The 16,742-nt window shown below is 47.3% G+C and overlaps 1 protein-coding gene across 16 annotated transcripts in view; it reads left to right on the top strand.

Moving 5' to 3' along the window:
* Nucleotides 1-7,826, top strand: part of RIN2 (Ras and Rab interactor 2) — a 208,165-nt gene extending 200,339 nt beyond the window's left edge. For 15 of the 16 annotated variants that reach the window (XM_025000743.2, XM_025000742.2, XM_059892716.1 and 12 more), the window contains 2 exons: nucleotides 2,729-2,892; nucleotides 5,983-7,826. In XM_025000743.2, the coding sequence (XP_024856511.1) occupies nucleotides 2,729-2,892; nucleotides 5,983-6,306 (488 nt within the window). In that variant the 3' untranslated portion in view covers nucleotides 6,307-7,826. 16 annotated transcript variants of the gene reach the window in all.
* The last annotated feature ends 8,916 nt before the right edge of the window (nucleotides 7,827-16,742 follow it).

A 16,742-nucleotide genomic window follows, 5' to 3' on the forward strand; every position in this document is an offset into this window, starting at 1 on the left:
AGAGTGAGGCACTGCCCAGGGTACTGTGTCATTGACAGGTGGGCGGGTCCTCACCTCCGGGAATCACAGAGAAAGACAAGGACACAGCTAAAAAACACACAGAGCAGTCAGTCAAGTCACGGTTTCACTGGAGCCTGCCTTCACTCAGCCATGTCCTGGCTTCTTGGGCTCCTGGCTGGGAGGACCAGGCGGCCCTGTCAGGCTGGCAGACCAGGAGGAGACACATGGCTGGTCCTGCCCTGCATCCTGCCCCACTGCCCAAAGCACAGCCCACACCAGTTTTCTGCCATTTAAGCAGGTAATTTCATTTACGCAAAAGACATCATAGAATCCCTTTGACGTGCACAGCCCTAGTGGCAGGGTTAGTTTTGCTGAAATTTAAACCTTAACTTTAATTGCATCCACATGTTTCCAAGTGTGGTCAGTTTTGTGCTTCCAGCATTTGGAGTTTTCTCCTTAGTGGCCTGAACTTTGAGCCATGGAGTGAAAAATTTGACATTCAAAGGAAACCAACCCCTCCCCAACTCAACAGTCATGGTCCCTCCAAGTCCAAGCTCCAATTCTGACACCTCCACAAGCCTCTCTTGAGTCCTTAGGTCCACATTGGTTTTTTCTGAAATCCTCTGTGTCACATTTAAATTCCATACTACTGAGTTTCTCACTCAATCATGTGATTTGTTCATGGATAAAATATTTAGTAAAACTCAGCCACTCGAAACTCTCTACTGTGTACCGTGGGGGCTGCCTTAGAAAGCTTATAGCTGAGTGGTAAATCTGCTAAATTAAGATGACTTTGAACAAAAAGGCTGACCTACAATGGATACACAGAAGGTGTGCTGCTCAGAGTGGGCGAGAGGATGCTACAGTAAGTGATAACCTCCAGGGACGTCCCTGGTGGTCCAGTGGTTAGGACTTCAGCTTCCAATGCAGGGGATGCAAGTTCAATCCCTGGTCGGGGAGCTAAGCTCCTACACGCCTCCCTGCCAAAAAACCAAATCATAAAATAGAAACAGTATTGTAACAAACTCAGAAAAGACTTTTAAAATGGTCCACATCAAAAAACCTTAAAAAAAAAAAAAAGACCCCCAAATCTCTGCCGGTGACCTGAAAACCACAAAACTGTTTCTCAGATTCCACGTCCAGTATGACTTAGGGTGGCGTTCATCTGGTTTCCTAGATGGTGGACCACCTCCCATCTTGAGTGTTGACCAGAGAGAAAGTTCTTGTGTTAACTTAGGGTCTTGTGTTAACACTCAGTACTTTGGCGGTGGAAGTGACACTTGGCAGACAAAGCTCATTTAACCGCAGCTAACTTCTGGTCCCTGCATGAATAACAGGCCAATATCCGTTTTCTTTTAATGTATTTATGGAGCAGGGACTCAGATTCTAATTTTTACAAACCCAGCCGGGCTCTGTACCTGGCTCAAGGTGGAGATTCAACAGGTATTTGGACCAAGAATGTCTCTCAGTCCACAACATGCAGTGTCCAGTTGCGGAAAGAAAAGTGCAGTCGCTCAGTCGTGTCCGACTCTGCAACCCCATGGACTGTAGCTTACCAGGCTCCCGTTGTGGAGTTTGTAATAAACATCTAGTGCGCCCTCTAGTGTTTCTCCAGCGAAGAGCTTTACAAGTTCCAGAAAGGCACCTCCATCGTATTGGGTTAGCCAAAAAGTTCTTTCCGGTTTTCCTGTAATATCTTATAGGAAAACCAGAATGAACTTATTGGACAACCCTATAGTTTAGGACCAACCTGTGAACACATTTACATGCCTTTCAGAGTATTGTAAGTGTTTTTAACACTCCCTCAGACATAAGAGGACTTCCCTGGTGGCTCAGCCGGTAAAGTATCTGCCAGCAATGTAGGAGACCCCGGGTTCAATTACTGGGTCGGGAAGATCCCCTGGAGAAGGGAAAGTCTACTCACTCCAGTATTCTTGCCTGGAGAATCCTCGTGGACAGAGGAGCCTGGTGGGCTACAGTCCATGGGGTCGCAAACAGTTATACACAACTGAGCACCTCAGCACAGCACAAACATAGGAAATCATTCCCAAATGCTCCGGCAAAAGGGGCGTCACTTCCTTTTCCTTGTAAATTAACCTTTTCTTAAATGTCCTGTTCTGTGAGTCCCTATGTAAGGGTAGGAAAGGGAAGCATGAGGGAGAGGTTCTTTTGAAAAACCCATATTATTGTAAGCACACTTGTATGTTCTGTATTTCTTTCAAAGTGTATAGTTCACTTAAAATTTAGAACATATGAATTCTTAAATGAGAAGCTTCAAAGCAGGTGTTGCTAGGAGGTGTGTGGACTTGTGTTCCTACCGGAAGGTGTTCTGACCTCAGCAGTGGACCCCACCGCCCTCATAAGCCACCACCCCCTCCCCCTCAATAGGTCAGGCTCCAGAGCTCTAACCTTTTCTGGAAAAGCATTTTCACAGTTGCACTTCGGTTGATTCTGTGAGTCTCAGCTTTGGAATGGAAATTCCATCAATGAAAGCATGGCCTGGTCCTCAGTCCCCAGGCAGTGGCTCAGGTCTGGGTTAGCTGCACATCCGTGGGGAGGAATGCAGGAATGGATGGAAGAGGATTCTTTTGCTCAAAAAGAAAAATAAATAAAAAATGCATGTGGAAGAGAAGGGGCAAGGTGGAGCCTGACCTCCAACTCTGTGGTCACCCTCCTGTGGTCCCCAGAGGTGAACCCCTGGAGAACTCACTCTGTCTACCCTTTCCAGGAGGCTATTACCTGACGAGCGCCTACGGGGCCCTCTCCCTGATAAAGAACTTCCAGGAAGAGCAGGCGGCGCGGCTACTCAGCTCTGAGGCCAGGGACACCCTGAGGCAGTGGCACAAGCGCAGGACCACCACCCGGACCGTCCCCTCGGTGGATGACTTTCAGGTGCGTGGCCAGCAGCCTGGGTGGGCCCAGCTGCTTCCTCACGGCCCATGCGGCTCAGGGACGCCCCCCACTCCCCCTCCCGCCCCACTTTGTCCGATCATCCAGTGGAAAAGGGATATTTTAAACCACCTTCTGACCTTGTTGTTTCACTTCTCTCTTTTCCTTAAAAGAGAGAGAGGAAGAGAGAGAGAGAGAGTGTGTGTGTATGTGTGTGTGTGTGTGTGGAGTTGGCCCAAGTTTTGCTGCCCTTAAGGAAATAGTCAGATGAGGGCAGGATTTCCTCCTGAAGGTTCAGCGTGGATACTGAGCACCTGGGCACTCAGGAAGCCTACAGGAAGGATGCTTTTGGCACAGGTGGCAAACAGGTGACCTGCCATATGGAAACAGCCCTGTGAGGCCCTGCACTTGACCTGGCCTCTCTGAGAAGACGGAGGGGTGCAGTGACCCCATTCCTTTTTTCCTTTCCCTGTCCCCTACCCCCAAAACAGAAGACCCTAGGGTCTCACCGGCAGTGTCAGCTCTGGCAGCCTGGTAGGGCCAGAGCTGAAGCATGAGCATCTGAGCCCAGTCTTCTGAATTCCTCATCCAGAATTTTCTCTGTGCATGGACAGGTGCTTGGAAAGGTGGGGTTCCTATGGTGCATGCTTCCTGGAGAGGAGAGGCTGGTTGAGGCTGTAGAAATCTGGACCCAACACAGGATCACTTCATGGGCTTACAGTCTATGAAATGATGAGTGAGTCTGCATAGGTCTTCGAATACAATTTCAAAAGCTTCCAGCAGAACTGTGAACCCGGACTGAGTCCATGTGGTAAATTCCCAAGCAGGCCAGATTTGTCTCTGTGTCCCAATTCACTTTCCTTGCCCTTTTTGCCTTTTTAATGCTCTGAAAACACTCAAAAGGTACATTTGGTTTAAAGGAGCCTGTTGTGGAAAGGCAGGGTCAGCAAGGTGTTCTTGAGGATAGCCGTGCTCCCAGAAACTTCCTTCCCAAGCACATAAATCTAAAGGGCAAGAAGGCATCCTGTGCACCTCCCACCCCTGGGATGGTTGAAGAACATCCAGGTGTTAAGGGATTTAGCATTCACGGGCCCTTGGGATGCAGTGATTGTCAGCCATCTAGGCAGTGGTTCCTGAGGCTGCCCAGCCTCTAAGGAGAATCATGGAAAGAGGGCAGGAGAAAAGGAAAATGCATGTCCTTCCAATTCCCACCTTCCCCCAGTCCCCTGTCTCTATCTGGAGCTTCTCGACCAGAGATGCCCCCCGGAGTCCACGGAGCCCTTGTCTCACGCACACCCCTCCCCACTGGCCTCACTCACCTTGCAGACGGACATCTTCTTAGAACAGGCCCAAGACGGGGATTGTCGGCACTCAGCTTGGCTGTAGGAGCAAAGCCAGGAAGTGAGGCTGCACTCGGAACAGCTAAGTCAGGCTCACAGACGCGTCTGCTCACGCTGGAGTGGCAGCACCTCACCTCATGGGCAAGAGGCTAGAACGCTGGCCCTGCCACTCGCCTGCTGTATGGCCTTGGGCAAGTTACCTAGCCTCTCTGTACTTCAGTTTCTTCCCTGGTCAAATGGGGATAGTGTAGGCCTCCTCCACAAAGTCCTCTCCAGGAGTCAGTGAGTGAATGCACACCAGGCGTGTGGACCACGTGTGCTGGGGGTGGGGCGCGGGAGGAGAGAGGAGGGGTAAGTAAAACAGGGCAGGTGTGTACTCAGAGGTGCCCTGAAACGTTCTGGTTCAGAGCCTCGACTTTATCATTCATGTGCAGAGTGCACTGTCCTTCCCTAGAGAGCTCTTTTTTCCATCAGCCCAGGAAACCCTCAGGGGAACCTCATGGGACCCAGGCAGAGGGCTTCACTCCCCTTCATGCCTGAGTAGGGCGGCCATGTTTTGAAAAGGAAGATGTATTTATTTTCTTTCTGAAAATCCGATATAACAGGGCCTCCCCTATAACCCCCACTCCTGAAGAAGTGGAACTGAAGAATAATTCGGGGCCACAGACTCTGGGAGAACTGGGCAGGAGGCTGGGACACCCTGCCCCTGGTCAGGACCCCAGTCTGTCCTGTGATGCCGCTCGCCTGGCACTGCTTATGACACGGGGCCTGCCAACACTCCCCACCCCCCCGACACCTCCCATTTCCACATGGCAGCACCCTGCACCCAGTCAGCGCATCTCCCAAGTCTTTCCACAGAATCCATGTGTCCCCCGCCCACCACCACCACCAACTTTTCCACAGGGCGTTCAGAGCCGCCTGGAGCCTTGCATTGGCTTCAGTGGTGTGAAATTGCCCTTAGGGGAGGGGAAGGATGGTCAGCTGTCTGCAGTAACACCAGAGCCCCTGCCTAGGCTTTGTGAAAGGCAGTCCAAACCAACAGGGCCTGTGTCCTCACGTTATGTGTCTCGCCCTGCTATTCTGGTTCAGGTTCTTCTGCCCTTTGGTTTAATTTTCAAACTGGGAATAAACCCGGCATCAGTTCTAGTTGACACTCTTTTTTTGGCTTGTGCACAACAGAAATTTATTTCTCACAATTTTGGAGGCTAGAGGGACAAGATCGGGGTAGCAGTAAGTTGACACTGTTTACCAGGAATTTCTCAGCCCAGCTTTATAAAAGGGACTGAAAGAGCAGGTCTGAACAGACTTCCTGCTTCTGACATTTGAGATGAATTACAGGACTTCCCTGGTGGCTCGTTGGTAAAGAATCCGCCTGCCAATGCAGGAAACGCGGGTATGATCCCTGGGTTGGAAAAATCCCCTGGATCTGGCAACCCACTCCAGTATTCTGGCCTGGAGAATCCCATGGACAGAGGAGCCTGGCGGGCTACAGTCCGTGGGGTTGCAAAGAGTCGGACACGACTGAGCGACTAAACGACAACAACAGTACAGCAACCCAGACCACACAGCGTGCTCGCCACTGTCCCGCCTGGGATCAGCCCCCTTCCCTACCTGGGGCCTCGTGTTCTGACACCGGATGTCCCGGTGAGGCTCACCTGCCAGCCTCTCCTTGGCATCCCATGGGTTCACCTGTGCCGTCTCTCTTCCTCTTCTGACTCTGTACCCCCGAATCTCTTTCCCATCCCCCCTGCAGAATTACCTCCGGGTTGCATTCCAGGAGGTCAACAGTGGCTGCACTGGAAAGACCCTCCTCGTAAGGCCGTACGTCACCACTGAAGATGTGTGTCAGCTTTGTGCAGAGAAGTTCAAGGTGGCCGAGCCCCAGGAGTACAGCCTCTTCCTCTTTGTGGACGAAACGTGGCAGCAGCTCGCAGAGGACACATACCCACAGAAGATCAAGGCCGAGCTGCACAGCCGGCCACAGCCCCACGTCTTCCACTTCGTCTACAAGCGCATCAAGAAGGATCCTTATGGCATCATCTTCCAGAACGGGGAGGAAGACCTCAGCACCTCCTAGGGGACTCACAAGGCTTCCCAGTGGTGCATCCAAAGAGGAAGACTTAGGAACCTGGCCTCTGGCGTCCACGGGCTTGTGCAGTCACCTCCTTGAGGACCCGTGACCGAGCCATCCACAGGCCCAATTGGCCAAGGGCATCTTTAACCACGACTCCCCAGCGAGCTCGCTGAGGTTCAGCAAAGAGGAGGACCTGTCCTTCAGAGGTGGAGAGTTGCATCCAGTGGTTCAAGTGTCCCTGGATAGCTTGCTGCCTACCCCTCAGCCAGGTTTCAGGTTGGCTCACGTGTGTGTATATGTACTGAATAAACATTTAAGAACCAGCTCCTCTCGAGTTCAGCAGCAGGCGTTTGACAAGACTGTCCGATGCAGTGCATCAAGGACCTCTCAGTTCTGTGGATGCCTTCATCCACCCTTCCTTCCTTTTTTTTTTTTTTTACGAAGAGCCTTTGTGTTTTTATATATTTCATAGAAGATTTTATAGCAGTTGCAGGTAAACTGTCAGGATTGGTTTTTAAAATATTTTTGTAACTTTTAAGATATTCTATAATTATGCATGTGATTTTAACATTGATGCAAAAAAAGAAATCTCTTGCTGGATTTGAGAGTATTGCATTTTAAAAGTCTCTCTCCCGTAACTGGATGTTTCGGCCACTCTGTGGGGAGAGACGGCTGGGTTTCTTACAGCGGTGTATTTCTGACACTGGCCACAGGATGCCTTTGGGGATCTGATGTACTGTTTTTACCTTGTTCACGCTCAGTGCTATCGTGTTGTTTTGTGTTTTCACCAAGTGATGCTGACGATCAGGAGAGAAATGAATGTAGAGAGAGACTGAGAGGGAAATACAGACTCTTAACAGAAGACTAAGGAGTGGAGCCTGCTGGTTCAGGCTCCGTACAGGAAGTGGGAAAAGGAGGTAGAAGGAACCACCTATGCCGAAAATACTGTAAATATGCAGTGAGGTTTGCAAAATCTGTCCCATGTTATTTGCTTTTGGAAGCAATTTTGAAAACCCCACGAGGAAAAAAAAAAAATTAGAGCAACAGTTTCCCCCCCCCCCCCTTTTTCCACATAAATCAAAACTAACAGCATCAAATTCTATGGGGCAGAAACCACATAATGTGAGTTTCATTGAGTTAAATAAATACCTTTTGGAAAGGAGTTTGCCGATGCACCAAAAAAGCCTGTCTGTGTTGTAGGAATGTGTGGTGAAGTTCAATTTCTGTTTTATGAAACCTGTTTGGGTGGGGGTCTGGGGGTTGCACAGAGAATGAGTTCTTGTATTCGTGTCACACAGGTAGTTATGGAAATATGTTATTGTACTGTGTAAAGATGCCCAGTCATCTGATTTGTTTGGCTTTCTACTTTGTACCTTTTCAAGCTTTTGCTATACATCTGGAACCCTCAACACATACTGTGTTGTACTTCCTTTTGTAAATGATTTTTAATGGAGTTTTGCACATAACTCTTTGTAATACTGTACGATAATTCATGTGTGAAAATAATTCTTGCAATATCCTCACGTTGTCTCTTTTTCTTTGGGAAGCGGAGTGTAATGATGTACCACAGAGTGTTATGTAAAACTGGAATCCGTGCTGGTGTTTGTGGTTAGATAATCCTCAGACAGGAAACAGAAAAGTTGATGTTTTTTTTTTTTTTTTTTTTTTAAGTCAGCTCGTATTCTGATAGGAGGCAAAAATCCAGCAGCAGAAGGAAAAGATGGTCTTCTAACCTGAAAGGATTTGGCATTTCTGGGAGCTCTGCAGACACTCCTCTCCCCACTCCGCTCCCTCTCTCCCCAACCCCTGCTGCCCAGGTCTTATGTAACCTCTAAAGTGCCCAGGCTGAGAGTTTAGGGTTGTTGCAAAACCAACGTTGCAGAAGCTGCCCTGTTCCTACTGCTTGGAGCCAAGCCTGGCAGAGAGCAATGGCACGATAAGTCCTTGCTGAAGGAACGAACTTTCTAACCCAGCAGTAGGATGGGCACTTTAAGATCAGAGCTATAGCTGAGCGGGCTGCCTGCTTTGTATATTTACAATGAATTGCAAATGCAGTTTGGTCCTGATGGTTGTGAGAGCGTCAGCTCTCCTTATCTCCCGAAGTCGTCAGCTCTCCTTATCTTCCAAAGTCGGTACACTGCTGATTTCACGAGGGTCACAATGTCTGAATGGGGGACAGCTGGAGTAAACTTCGGTGAGATCAAAATAGGATGCTGGTGTGAGCGGAAGAAAACATCACAAGACAGCCCCTGCTTTTGTCCTTGGGCAATGTTTCCATGCTAACATGACAGCATCACATGTCTCCTCACTTTTTTTCCCCCAACTCTGACAGTTCTCACTTCTCAAATTGCCAGGAAACAGATTTTGCTGCAGTTTGGAAGGAGTCAGAGGAGAATAAAAATATACATGCTGGGTGGAGGGAGAGGAAAACGTATTTCCAAATCTAAAAATATAAAAGTTGAATGCCAGCCAGAGGAAAGGAATTTTTTTTTTTTTTTTAACGTTACATGCGCTGCCAAGTATTCTCTCCTCGCGGGACAGAGAATAGAAATAGAAACTGTTCATGTAGTTCAGTACTGTGTGGAAGTTACAACTTTAGATCTGTAAGGAAACACAGAAGGCAGGAAACCCAGCCATGAATGCGTTCATTCATAAATGCGGCTTCTCGTCCGCTGGGCAGCTCTTCCTTTCATCTTTAAGAGTCTGGAAATGAGAGAGTGCTCTGACAGTCTTCAGCACTGCCCACTTACTCCCCCAAAGATCTGAGAAGGAAAGGTTACGTACATGGACACAGCTGTTTTCATCGCCTGGCAGTATCTGATGGTAAAAATCCTAAAAAGTAATCATTTTCCAAGTTGTGTTGATGATGGTGAATTTGAGAGCAAAAGTTGTTCATTTAGTGAGCCCTGATCAACTTGGACATAGGGTAAGTTCACAAAACATGGCAGAATCCTAAACGGATCGTAGAAAAATAGAAGAGATAGACGGAGGAAGATCTGATGGTTGGTCTCAGAGAACATGTGCTTCGAAAAAGATGTCTCGCTCCAGCATGGAAGGATGGGTGGCAGGTGGGACCATCTGCCCCCTTGGAACAGTGACTTTGTCAGGAAGGTATGCAGGGGAAGTTTTATAAAAAATTATTCAGAAAGATCTGGGCCAATATGTTTAATAAAGTGGTAGCCAGACCCCTGCTCAACAGGCAAGTCTGCAGGCGGGGGTGGGGGGGGGTGGGGGCAGCTTTGATTGAAGTCAGCGGGGGTTTGAGGGGGCAGTTTCTTGTCTCGATGCTAATAATCTAACCTTCAAGAGTTGAAAGTTGCCTGAATTCTGAAATTCTGTACGTAGTAGGTAGACATTTAGAATATCATATGAATGGATTTGAGTATTTCCTTTGACCAAACACAGAACTGCTATAGCGTCTCCTGGACTCTGGCTCTCGGCCTGGATGGGAGGATACTCAGAGCCTGTGGACAAAGGCTGGGGGCTGGGGGTGTGGTGGGGGGTAAGGCCAGTCTCAGCTCAGTGCTGTGGTTTCCTCCAGGGCAGCATCTCTCGGCCCTGTGGCCCCTGGAGGTGAGAGAGGCATACACCTCTGCAGCCAGCCCTCCCTGGGGTCCCTGGGGAAGTGTCACCTCACACAGCTGAAAGCATTCTCACCACCCCCACCCCAACTGAGCTCCATTCCTCCCCTCCCCACCGCAGGACCCTGAAGGGGAGAGGAGTTTAGTTTTTAATGAGCTGTGCAGGCTCTGACCATTCTCCTGGGCCTTTCCACACCATGCTTATCTAGTTGTACGAGAGATGCAGAGTGAGCCAAGCCCCTCTGCCAACACCCCGCCCCCTCCGCTCCCTCCCACTACCTCAGTCCCCAGGGCTCAGTTCTGCAGGTTCTTTTTTCCCATCAGGTTCTCAACTTCCACTGCTTCTTCAGCTCACCTGCAGGCCTTTAAAAAACCCCCGATGGCCAAGCTGTCCAGACCATCAGAATCTCTGCACGCAGGATCCAGGCGGCAGCTTTTACTGAAATTTCCAAGGTGATTCCACTGGGGCTGAGAAATACCAGGCTAGAGCAAGACACAGGTCTTAGGAGAGACACGCACCTGGGAGAGGTAAGACCTTGTCTACAGCCCCCAACAACTAATCAAGTACAAGTTCTTCATCTCATCTGCCTGATTTCAGCAAAAGACCATAGAAAATGTGCTCGTAACACGGTGCTGTTCCAGCAAATAGGAAGCAAGCCACATAAGTGAGTTTCAGTTTTCTAGTAGCCACGTTAAGGAGAGAAGAAAAACAAATGGGTGAAATCAATAGCACTATATTGCAGTATTACTAATAATTTATTTGACTTTAGTAATCTATTATATTTAACCCATGATATCCCAAATATAATAGTTCAACAATTAATCTAAAATCTTAGAGATATTTTACATTCATTTTTTTTCATTGTCTTCAAAATCTTGTGTGTACTGGGCACATATGTCACATCTTATTAGCCAGATGTCAAATGTTTAAGAGCCAAAATTGGCTCGTGGTTACAATATTGGAGAGCGCAGTTCTACCAAATTCACTAGGAACGATTTAAGAAGCTGAAAAATGTAGCTATAGATGCATATAAAATAAAATCACGCCCAGAGCATCTATCCACAAAACACACAAACATGCCCACTGTCAAACAGGCACTTCTTACCAGCCGAGGAACTAAGAGCATCTTCCTCTTAACTCCTCTGAGAGCCATACGGCACTGAATTAATCCATGTGAGGTCTTAGTACCCAGTTCTCCACCAGCACGTTGAATATTAGTTACTATTATCATGAGATAATCAACTTTGAAAATTTTCCACTGCCAATGGTTATTTCTACTTCCTCATCCCTGTTACTATTTGCTGGCAATTTTTCTTATGAAAAAAAGAAAGGCAGTAACAGGTACCAAAGGTTTAATATTTATATGTGTGTGTGTGTGTGTGTGTGTGTGTGTGTGTGTGTGTATGTGTGTGTAGGGCTTCCCTGGTGGCTCAAATGGTAAAGAATCCACTTTCAATGCAGGAGACCCAGGAGACATGGGTTCATTCTCTGGGTTGGGAAGATCCCCTGGAGGAGGAAATGGCAACCGACTCCAGTTTTCTTGCCTGGTGAATCTCCATGGACAGAGGAGGCTGGCGGGCTAGAGTCCAGAGGGTTGCAAAGAGTCAGACACGACTGAACAACTAAGCACAGCATACACACACATACACACACACATATATATAGAGTGTTCATGTTCCCAGGTGGCGCAGGCGTAAAGAATCCGCCTACAATGTAAGAGACACAAGAGATGCGGATTCAATCCCTGAGTCAGGAAGATCCGCTGGGAAATGGTAACCAACTCCAGTAATCTTGCCTGGGAAATCCCATGGACAGAGGAACCTGACGGGCTCCAGTCCATGGGGTCACAGAGAGCTGGATACGACTGAGCACTGAGCACGTGTATGTGGGATGCCCAGTGTGGGAGAATTAAAGTGGATGCCTTCCGTTAGCCTTGTTGTTTATGATGGAGGTGATGATGGCAGTGATGGCGGACACACGTGTGAACTGGAAGGATTTTCCCAGCATTCCCTCCTGGCTAAGAGCATCAGCAGGGCTCATGGTCAGTGGTGACTATTGCCAAGAGGGGCAAAGAGAGGAAGGGAGATTGCAGGGGCAGCCAGAGTGACCTCCCAGGAGGAAGCGGGTCTGCCCCTGAGGTTGCCTGCAGCAGCGCTTCCCAGAAAGGAATGACATAAGGAAAAGTGCAGCTACTGTCGGGGATTATCTCCATAGCTTTTCCTCTTTTAATTGTATTTTTTATATTCACTTATTCATTTAGATATTTATATATGTGTGTCTATTATTTAACTGGATTACTCTGAAATACATTAGGCTTTTGAAAGAAGAATCAGGTGTCATTTGATGTGATTTTCCTTATCTCTAGTGTCCTTGCTTCCTGCTGCTGCTGCTGCTATGTCGCTTCAGTCGTGTCCGACTCTGTGCAACCCCATAGACGGCAGCCCACCAGGCTCCCCCATCCCTGGGACTCTACAGGCAAGAACACTGGAATGGGTTGCCATTTCCTTCTCCAATGCACGAAAGTGAAAAGTGAAAGTGAAGTCGCTCAGTCATGTCTGACCCTCAGTGACCCCATGGACTGCAGCCTTCCAGGCTCCTCCATCCATGGGATTCTCCAGGCAAGAGTACTGGAGTGGGGTGCCATTTGCTTCCTACTTGCTGCCAATTCTACAGATTATGAGAGAGTGGACTCAGATTGTAGTGTTAGTCAATTTTATCTTTTTTGCTCTCTGTTTCTCTAGTCTATTGATACACAATCAAGAGCAGAACAGAAATGCATCAATAGTGAAATGAAAGAATGAAAAATTGCAAGAAACTGCCCAAGTCTCTTTAAGTAATTAAAAATAAACACATGTGAACTTGCTAGGACATTGGAAAGCATCTGCTTTTTATAAGCACATGGAAATACCATACTTGGCAGAGTGCAGAATCTCATTTCACAGATAGTTGAAGTTTTTGCTGTAGAAAATGCAATCGAAGGATCAAGCCCAGCATCTCCTAGGTGCTGGTCAGAGTCTCAGACCCTTCCCAGACCTACTGAAGCTGAACACACATTTTAACAAAATTCCAGATGACCAAATGCATGTTACAGTTTGAAAAGTATTAGTTCAAGGCATATTTGAATTGAGGACATTTGTGCAGCTGATATGATTAAACAGATGTAGGCTGCTGCTGTTACAAGTCTGGAGGAAAGGGCTGGTGTGTGTGCTAGGTTGCTCAGTCATGTCCGACTCTTTGCGACCCCATGGACTGTAGCCCACCGGGCTCCTCTGTCCACGGGATTCTCCAGGCAAGAACACTGGAGTGGGTTACCATTTCTTACCCCATGGGATCTTCCCAGTCCTGGGATTGAACCCTAATCTCATGCATTGGCAGGCGGATTTTTTTTATCACTGTGCCACCTGGAAAGCCTTGTTATTAAAAAAAACTCTGGAGGAAAGGAGCTGGTGACGCTTATGGGGAAAAAAAAAAAAAGGCATAACCTCACTTCACATCAACTGCATGATCACAAAAGGTTTAAAAGGCAGATGTCAGGAAATGAGTATTACCCTCCTGGTTATTTATATATTCTTCTTGCTTTTATAGGGGGAAAAAAACACCTGAAAGGTAGGGGGAAAGACAAATTCAGTACTCTTGCATCGTCTTTTACCTCCGACTATGTGAGGGCAGCAGAAGCTGAGTCAGAAGGTTCTTTCTGTCTGGGCCAGCTGCTCTCACTTGTGTGCACGTGTGTGTGTGCGCGCAGGGACATCATCACGTACTCTGGATAATTAGTCACGCTGTCTCCACGTGATGTTGGAAGTTTATGGGCTTTTTCATTTTCTGAAAGGACAGCCAACTTTCTTTTAAAGGCATTTCATTCTCTGAAAATCTGTTACCAACGGGGCCATTTTACTCATCAGTTTTGAAACACAGGGAAGAGAGATGTAATTAAAATGTATTTGGTGATTAACAAGTGAATTGTGTAAAACATCAAATAATTGCAGCTGTATAAGGAAGCAGTGGTTCCAGTCCCCTCCCCCAATCCCAGGGGCTGGAGTTGAGGGGCCAGAAGGGAATTGGGGGAGAGTTTTATGGGGGCTGCCTTGTAAATAAACCTTTGTGACAAATCTCCATCTCCCAGCATTTGGCTTGCTTCATATAGAGGAAATAAACCTGCCTCTGTAACAGACCTAGTAGATTGGACACCTATTTTTTTAAAGATTTATTTATTTTTGGCTGTGCTGGGCCTCCGTTTCTGAGCCAGCTTTTCTCTAGTTGTGCTGAGCAGGGGCTACTCTTCGTTTCTATATGCAGGCTTCTCCTTGCAGAGCACAGGCTCTAGGCACTCAGGCTTCAGTAGTTGGGCTCACTAGTTGTGCCTCCCAGGCTCAAAAGCACAGGCTCAGTAGTTGTGGCTCACGGGCTTAGTTGCTCTGTGGCATGTGGGATCTTCCTGGATCAGGAGTTGAACCTATGTCTCCTGCATAGGAGCCAGATTAGTTACCACTGAGCCCCCAGGGAAGCCCTCAGTATCTTTTTTTTTTTTTGAATCTCTGTTTATCCTAGTTCTCTTTTTCTGTTTTATTGTTTTTGGGGTTACAGGCTGTACTGAAATGTTCCGTGGCTTTTGGCTGGCTATTCATAATTAAATGGAAAGCATCACAAAGCTTGTTGGGAGCTGCAGATACCGGGCAGAGTTTGTGAACTGGTGACCCTCCCAGTGACCATGTCACAACCTGGTCATTTCATTGGAGGGATGAAAAATGTGAATAGTTGTGGGACTTTTCTTTTTGGGTCAGGCAACTTCCCCAGGAAAAGTTCTCCAGTGTCCTCCTGGAGGGTGCAGGGTGGGATTAAGTCTTGCCAGCACCCTGGGACCTCCAGAGGGCAGGGTCAGGATGACTGCTCTTCCTTAGCCCTGTCTCACCCTCACCCTGTGCTGTCTGTGTGCTGAGAACTCAGGAGCACAGCTCCTGTGCCGCTCTGGGGATAAAGCTGCATTCCTCTCCCTGCAGGCATCCCAGCCTTGTCCAAATCCTGGGCCTCGGCAGATTCTGCACTGGGAACCCACTGCCTGCCCCTTGGCTTTTTGTCCAGCAGTGGCTAAATTCTCAGCTTGTCTCCGGTTGCTGAATGAGTTTACCAGCTTCCATAACTGTGCTGCCCGTTATCACTGGCTGTTGTCTCCTCCTCCATTTCCTTCATTCTTATGGTTTTGGTGCAGTGGGTGCTCAATCGCTCTGTGTGTCCAACTCTCTGTGAACCCACAGGCTCCTCTGCCTATGGGATTGGACAAGAATACTGGAGTGGATGGCCATTTCCTCCTCCAGGGGATCTTCCCAGACCTAGAGTTGGAACTCACATATCCATCGTCTCCAGCATTGCAGGCGGATTCTTTACCCCCGAGCCACCGGGGGAAGCCCCTCATATGGATTTATGTCTTTTAAAAGTTTATTTATTTATTTTAAAGCTCTTTTCTTCTCATTTTAAGTGAGGCGCTGGTAGGGAGCCCATGTGTGCTGCTCACCTTATTTTATTGAAACCTGTTGTCAGCTTTTCATATGAATAGACAGTGCTTTTGTACAAGCTAGTTAGCAAAACTAAAAGTAATTGATTCCATGGAGGGCTGGAATGAAAGCATCTATCCAACCCAGTTATTTTATAAAAAAAAAAAAAATTATCTGAAGGCAACTGCCAAGCTGTTTCTTTGTCAAGCATATTGGCGAGGATTTCTCAAAATACATATTTCCTGGGCACTTCGTCTTTTCCACATGATCTGAAGGAAAAAAAAAAAAAAGCAACGGTGGCTGAATCGCCAGGCTGTTTGCTTGCTTAAATGTCAGTGAAACATTGCCATGGTGATGAGAGCTTGGGTCAGCAGTATTTACAGAAGAGCACATGGTGTTTCATCTCAATGAGCAGGAAGATGTTTTGTGATAAAATGTGGTAAAAACTTGTTTTTTTCCAACTAAGCTAAGAAAGGAAGTACACAGTGTGAAATGATCAATGAGAAGTTCTGAGTCATCTGTAACATAGGAAAATGTGCAGCCAGGACAGGAATGGTGTTTTTCTGCAGGTTAAAAATAAGATTGGATGCACTGAAATGGAAAGCCATAATAGCACATCCTAGAAGCCTAAGTCAGTGTGGGGCTCCAAGGCATTTAATGTACTTTGTACTTATCAAATAGAGTTACTGTGATGGTGGGGACATTGATGTAACGATGCAAACCATGACAATTCTCTTGGACAGCAAGGAGATCCAACCAGTCTATCCTAAAGGAAATAAGTCCTGAATATTCATTGGAAGGACTGATGCTGAAGCTGAAACTCTTAATACTTTGGCCACCTGATGCGAAGAACTGACTCATTTGAAAAGATCCTGATGCTGGGAAAGATTGAAGGCGGGAGGAGAAGGGGATGTCAGAGGATGAGATGGTTGGATGATATCACTGACTCAGTGGACATGAGGTTGAGTGAGCTCCAGGAGACGGCGATGGACAGGGAGGCCTGGCGTGCTGCAGTCCATGGGGTCGCAAACAGACACGACTGAGTGATTAAACTGAACTGATCTAAGTATTTGTGTACAGGTTTTTGTGTATATATACATTTTCACTTCTCTGGGATAAATCCCCAGGAGTGCAACTGCTGGACTATATAGTAATTGCATATTTTTTGGGTTGGCTGAAAAGTCCTTTTGGGTTTTTCATCTTAAAGGAGAACCCAAACAAACTTTTTGACCAACTCATTAGTTTTTAAAGAAACCTACCAAACTTTTCCAGAGAGGCTGTCTCTGGTTATGTGGGAGTGATTCAACTTTGACTATTGTTTGTGTGTGTGTTAAAACTGCTGAAATTGTCAAAGATTTAGTTGGTTTA

The sequence above is a fragment of the Bos taurus genome, chromosome 13, assembly GCF_002263795.3.
Source record: "Bos taurus isolate L1 Dominette 01449 registration number 42190680 breed Hereford chromosome 13, ARS-UCD2.0, whole genome shotgun sequence".
In the NCBI taxonomy this organism is placed as follows: Eukaryota; Metazoa; Chordata; class Mammalia; order Artiodactyla; family Bovidae; genus Bos; species Bos taurus.